This window comes from Arachis hypogaea, chromosome 15 (assembly GCF_003086295.3).
Source record: "Arachis hypogaea cultivar Tifrunner chromosome 15, arahy.Tifrunner.gnm2.J5K5, whole genome shotgun sequence".
NCBI lineage: Eukaryota > Viridiplantae > Streptophyta > Magnoliopsida > Fabales > Fabaceae > Arachis > Arachis hypogaea.
The window spans coordinates 11,950,736-11,957,773 of NC_092050.1; the positions used below are offsets into that span (position 1 = coordinate 11,950,736).

Sequence of the window (7,038 nt, forward strand, 5' to 3'; positions counted from 1 at the left end):
GTCGCCGCGTCATCCCCAACGTCGTTCTTCCAATTTGCTATTCCTCTGCAATGCCGTCGTCCGCCTCGCTCGTTTTTGGCATCGCCTTCCTCCTCGCTGTTCAGTCCGCAGCCTTGCTTTGTCCTACTCCTCGTCGCGTTAGTCCTCATTAGCGTTGCTAATTCTTCTTCGTCGAAAGTGGACTTCTGGTATTTTGGATGTGTTTAAGAGAAAGCGATTCATAGTTAACCGTATGTATTTGTTTAGTTATTCAATCACATTAATTTTTCATGCCATGTACAACATCTCAATTTACATTAGAGAATGGTTTAGGTAAAAGAACAACTTAAAGAATTACAATTCTCAAATTATCAACACTTTTATAGCTGCAATTATGGCCACAAGAGTTTAAATTTTTTATTTATGATTTTGAATGTGTTTTAGAAATATTTTGTGTATCACTTCATAATTTTAGATGTGTTATAATTATTTTTTAATGTTTAAATTTAAATTTTAAATTTATGATTTTGGATGTTTCAAAAACATTTTTTCTATAAGTTAATTTTAAAAGTGTTACAATTGAAAAATAAATTACGACCACTATAAGAAAGAAGCGAAGAACGAGATAAAAAAATTGAAAAAGAAAGAAAATTGTGTTACAGAAAAGAAACATAAAAAAAGAAAACAACTAACTATAAAGTAGTTAAGAAATTAGAGAAATTTTAGTTTTTAAAATTTAAATTAATCTTAATTATAAATGTGTATTTAAAAAATAAAAATATGTTTTAATTAAAAAATAATTAAATAATATTAAAAACTGACCAAAGCCTGAATTTTATTATACAAGTAACATTTTTCTTCTTATATATTTAAATTAATACTAACGAATTTCTATTTTTTTATTAAAAGTATTAAAAATGAATATAAATATTAATAAACGATGTAAGGTCTAAAATTTGTGAGATATATATTGATGGAGCAAGAGAGTGAAGTGAAGAGAGTCCCTGGTCTTAGAGAATCAGAAGGATAAGCATGTTTTCCCAAAGAGAGATGCCATCAGCGTCATCAATGTTCTCCGCATATGCATCCATGGCAGCATCCATGATGCTGCTGCGATCAATGGCGAACGAGCTCATTCCGCAGCCGATCAGAGGCTACATCCTGAATGCCTTCCACTACTTAGTGAAGCCGAGATCCCAGTCGCTGACCCTGGTGATCGAGGAATCCAACGGCATAGCACGCAACCACGTGTACGATGCAGCCGAGGCCTACTTGTCCACCAGAGTGAGCCCCGACAACGAGAGGCTCAAAATCTGCAAGAGCCCCAAGGAGAAGAAGCTCACCATCCGCCTCGAAAAGGGGGAGAAGCTGCTGGATCTGTACGACGGCGTGTCCCTCCGCTGGAGGTTCATCTGCGCCGAGTCCGACAAGAATGCCCCCAGCGAGAACACCAGTATTAGTAGCAACGTATCGGTGAGGTCGGAGAAGCGCTACTTCGAGCTGAGTTTCCACAAGAAGCACAAGCAAATGGTGTTGGAGTCTTATCTGCCTTTCGTTCTCGACAAGGCGAAGGAGATGAAGGACGACGAGAGGGTTCTGAAGATGCATACTCTCAACACTTCTTACTGTTACGGTGGTGTGAAGTGGGATTCCATCAATCTGGAGCACCCTTCCACTTTCGAGACGCTTGCTATGGACTCGGAGCAGAAGGAAGCCATCATGGAGGACCTCAACAGGTTCGTGAAGAGGAGGGAGTTTTACAAGAGAGTCGGGAGGGCGTGGAAGCGTGGCTACTTGCTCTATGGACCTCCGGGGACTGGAAAATCAAGCTTGATTGCTGCCATGGCTAATTACCTCAAGTTTGATATCTATGACTTGCAGCTTGCTAACATAGTCAGGGATTCCGATCTCCGAAAGCTGCTGCTGGCAACTGCCAATAGGTCCATTCTTGTAATCGAAGACATTGATTGCAGCGTCGATCTTCCCGAGCGTCGCCATGTTGATCATCACCATCATCATGGACGTAAACAAACTGATGTACAGGTCAGTAATCCTATCCGATCCTATGCATACTTGCATACCTTTCATAACTATTCTGGATGGGGACATGCTTTCTTCACTGAGTCGCTGTTATCTTTCAAACATCTGGCCCCACTCATACATTTCATCAATATTAGCTATTCAGTAAAGTATAATTTTTCTCTAGTTTGGAAATACTTCTAAAGTTGTCTTTAATGTTAAGTTGTAATATTTAAATTCTTAATATTTTAAAATTTTCTTAATACTAAAAATTTTAATAAAATAATTTAAATTTTAAAATTTATTCTAAATATTAAGAACAAAAACATTTTTTATTTTTAATTATTGAATTTCACTTCAAGTTCTGAGATTTTATATCCCACCCAATCTAATAGTAATAATGAAAAAATAAGTATCGGATAATCATTATTGGTCTTTTCAATATATCACTTCTATTGTCAAAATAAGAAATATTAGGGTGACCAATTTTTTTAATTTGTTTTATATTTAAGTTAGCACTAACTTTTTTTCCAGTTAAAGTGTTGTCATCTAACGTTCTCTTTTAGTAATGTCTACTTAAATAATATATACATTATATTAATCAAATTATTCGGTTGTTAAGCATAATATTACATTTTAAATTTTCTATTTTGTTCAGAATAAAGATTACTTGAACCCGAACAGAATAATAATATAGTCGTCTATGTCATTTTCTGCTGAGTGAGTTGCATATCATGCATGCCATGATGTGTGTGCATTATATATATATGGTCTAGAGCATTGTATTTTCACATTATGTTTTAAATTTACGAAAAGAAGGGAAAGGCAGTAAAGAGAAACGATTTATCAACACATGTTTAACATACTAGCGATTTGCAAAATGCAAAGTAGCTTTCATTATATTGATTTAGAATGCAAAGTACCTTTGATTACTTTTAGGTCACGATCTCATTTGTTTGGTATAGTGACTTATTTTATGCTGATGCATGATAGCAAAAGCGATAGGGGGTAGTAGGTTCTTGGCTTAAAATCGTTTGTTTTCGAAATCACAAACCCAATCACGTGGTTTCTGATTGAGGGATGCAAGATGCAATATTATTGCTCGTCCCTTGTGGTTTTAGAACTCGACACGTTCAATGCTTTACATTTTCTTTTAAGAACATGTTCTCATTTGAGACAAAACACTTTTTATATTTTTTCCCCCTTCCTTCTCCTATACCTAGCTACTCTTGCAAGTGGAAATATTATATTGCATTTTAAAGCAACCCTTAAATGGTAAGTGGGACACAGGACTAGATGATGCATATATATCACAATTGGTTGATACATTTGGTTTTTTGGTAGTAGTTTAATAGTTGTAAGTGAAAATAAATTTTAAAAAAAACGACAAAAAGTATTTACCATGTCATCGTCCAGCAATGGGCGAGCCCAAAAAAGCATGCTTTCACCATCGGTCCACGCATTCTGTTTGGACCGTTCATTGTTCTTGTCGTCTTGTTTTGATGCTTTCTGTATTTTAAGCAGAGCAAGAGCATATATAATGTTGTTCAAAGGTCGTTATTATAATTATTATTATAATGTTTGGGGATGGTACGTGGCAGGCCACCATAGGAATAGGACGATCCTCGTGTAAAGCTTCTATTCATTATGTTCCAGAAAATTTTGCTTTATTCCTTCTTGGTACAAGATTTTCTGCTGATCTCGTAATATTTTATATTGGTTTCCATGAGAAACCAACACGATTATTCAAAGATGAAGACAAGACTATTGTAGTGACAAGTGACAGACACATCACCATGAGATCTGATGTACATACATCTCTTAAAACATTATTAGCCAAAGATAGCATAAACCCAATCTCCTTTTCTTTTCTTTTTTTTTCTTGTTAGTTCAAAGATTAAGTGGTCAACATTGGTTTTGGAATAATAAATAGCATGATTCATACCTCATCAAAATTCAAACTTCTGACGGTGGTCAGGATATAATTCATCAAAAAACTGAAACCACTTTTTAAGATCGAAAAGATACTTTAAATATTACTTAAAATTGTTTTATTTTATATTTTTATTAGAATAATAATAATATTAGATATAATAAATATATAATTATAGATATTACATAAATAAAATTACAGATGCTAAACTAAATAGTTAGTAGTCTTATTATAGGAAGATGAATGGTGGTGAGCAAAGTTATATGAATTGTAGAAAGCAAAAGTGTATATGATTGATGAAAGAGTGAGATGATTATATGATTATATTGGTGCAGTTAACATTGTCCGGATTGCTGAACTTCATAGATGGGCTATGGTCAAGCTGCGGGGACGAGAGAATCATCATATTCACGACGAACCACAAGGAAAGGCTAGACCCTGCTCTTCTCAGACCAGGAAGAATGGACATGCACATTCACATGTCCTACTGCTCCTTCCAAGCCTTCAAGATCCTTGCCTCCAACTACCTGGACATCTCGTCCGACCACCACCACCACCTCTTTCCGGAGATCGAAGGGCTGATCGAGGACACTCAGATCACCCCTGCTCATGTGGCAGAGGAGCTGATGAAGAGTGAAGACGCCGACGTGGCCCTCCAAGGATTCGTGAAGCTCCTCAAGCGGAAGAAGATGGAAGGTGATGTTTGCGAGAATGATGATCCGGATAACAAAGCTGAACCTGCTACTAAGCAATCTAAGAAGCGCAAGGTTGCTTGCAAGCAAAAGAAAACTGTAGCTGCTGCTGGTACACAGAGAAGGACAAGAAGGCTTAGTAGAGGCTCTAGTTTGTAAATTGTTGTAATCAACTTGCTTGCTGCTGCTACTTATTGTATGTATTTATAAAATAAAATTTGCTGATCAATCATCTAGGATTATTAATTTTCTACTCTTTTTTTTTTTTTAGTTTATTTTCCATCTAAGAGAAGATGATGAAAAAGAGAGGCAGAGTTTGAGGCAAGTGGACATGTTTATGTATTGTATGGATGTAGTGATGACATTGATTCACTGGTTACATCTAATTCAAATAGAAAGTCTCCTCTGTATGTGTACACATATTGGTTTGTGGCTAAACTCTACATATCTACTACTACTGCAGGAGCTACTTGGATTCGAATTCTCAAACTCGATCCAGAGTTTTAATGATCTTTTCATGTCTAAAACTAGACTATTCAAGTTATAACTTGATTTTGACTGCACAATTATTATATTTTTTTTTAACAGTAGGCTATACTTATTATGATGATTAGTACCCATTTAAAGACTTAATGGTCAATTGGTCATGGCATCAATGGCTGGTCAACCCAATGTTTATAGGGCCTGCTACACATACAAGCAAAGAGGCCCTACAAGTTTTACAAGTTTCCAGCCCACACTTCATTCACACGCGCACTCATTTCTCTTTGAATGGAACGTAAACTACACGCGCCCCACTCAACAGTTGCTCTTCGCAAAATAGCGCTCCTTAATGGCGTACTCTTTCACTTCTCCAAGTCCTTCGAAGAAAACACAAACCGTCCGTTTTCGAGCAACATTCTAAACTGCAGAGATAGGACTCGTCGCGAAGATTAGAACTCTCCATCAACACAACATAGAACTCTCGATCAACAATCTCCAGAAAAAACGAAGTTATAATACTCAAGGTACGTTACGTTACTATTTTACTCATATTGTATATTTTCCACATTTCGAAAACGAAGAACTAGGTTTTACTGTTCTTCTATGTTCTTCTAGGTTTTACTGTTTTTCTTGTTCTAGGTCTCATTTTACAGTTTTTAATGTTCTACTTGTTCTAGGTTTTATTGTTATTCTTGCTTCTAGGTTATTCTGTTCTTCTTAGTTGTTCTAGGTGTTACTGTTCTTGTTGTTCTAGTTCTTCTGGTAACTGATTTTTGGGAGTATATTGCGTGATTTGGTGGATGTATATTGAGTATTTTGTTGGGTGTATATAGCACAATTTGTTGGGTGTATATTTCTGAAATGATATATTGTAATATAGTCAACAGTTGCAACTGTTCTAATATTTGCTTGTCCATGGGTTTATATTGCTTGACCTTGTAATGTTGCTTGACCTTGTATATTAATCCATGTTTGAGTGATATCTGACTGATATCTATGGGTGTATCTGACTCATATCTATGGGTGTATCTTACTGATATCTATGGGTGTATTTTTCATTTCAGAAAAAATGGCAGGCAGAAACCAAGCTGAAAAAAATGTAAGAACAAATATATGTCTTAGATGAAATCAGTTTTATATAATAGAAATATATCTGACTATAATTTTGCTTTGTTTACAGCAAATCAAAGACCTTAAGTGTGCAACACATTTGTTAAGTGAGAAATTCAGAAACATAAGCGAGGAGAAGAAAACAATTGTTAGGGATTTGGGATTTGGTGGCCTGATGCACATCCCGCCGCTAAGGGTGCATCACCAAATTGTCAGATAGATTCTAAGGATATTGACACTGATTAATATAAATGTTATATAGTCCTGTAACAAATTGAACACATGCTGTAAAAATTTTCCAATTATAATCTAGTTTATTGTAAAATTTCTTTCAATAATTAAACTCTCTCTGCTGTATTCAAAATGTATGAATTACAGGTACTATAATATGAAGGAAAACATCAAACCAAATATACACCCATAACCTGCCATTTTTTACACCCAAAGAAAGTTGAATATACACCCAAAAATCTATCCCCCTGATGCTTTATCCCTAAAATCCTGAATCCTAAACACTTAAAACCTAAACCTTAACCCCTAACTTGTAAACCCTAAAACCTAAACCGTAAACCATAAAACCCTAAACCCTAATACCTAAAACCCTTAAATCGTTGTAAAAAAAAAAAAACAAACAGTATTTTATAACATAAAAACAAGATTCTGAAGTATATATATGTATATATATGTAAAATGTGAAATACAAGAAAATTCAGAAATACACCCAAAAGAATACATGCTTTCGCTCTTTTGTGTGCTTCTCATCCCTATCCAGAAGTGGTGATCCAGATAGATTGGAATCCATATATGACGGTCTTCATAAAG

General features: G+C 35.3%; 1 protein-coding gene across 1 annotated transcript; it reads left to right on the top strand.

Annotated features, from left to right (window-relative positions):
* Positions 1–861: 861 nt before the first annotated feature.
* LOC112749477 (AAA-ATPase At5g17760) lies at positions 862–5,043 on the top strand. Its single transcript, XM_025797732.3, has 2 exons — positions 862–2,022; positions 4,267–5,043. Exons 1-2 carry the CDS (start codon positions 1,012–1,014, stop codon positions 4,780–4,782), a joined length of 1,527 nt encoding a protein of 508 aa, XP_025653517.1. The 5' UTR covers positions 862–1,011; the 3' UTR covers positions 4,783–5,043.
* The last annotated feature ends 1,995 nt before the right edge of the window (positions 5,044–7,038 follow it).

Bases quoted from the DNA above. Each gene is read 5' to 3' on its own strand.
- LOC112749477 (XM_025797732.3), top strand. From the start codon at position 1,012: ATGTTTTCCCAAAGAGAGATGCCATCAGCGTCATCAATGTTCTCCGCA. The intron at 2,023-4,266 runs GTCAGTAATCCT...ATATTGGTGCAG, and splicing joins GTAAACAAACTGATGTACAG to TTAACATTGTCCGGATTGCT.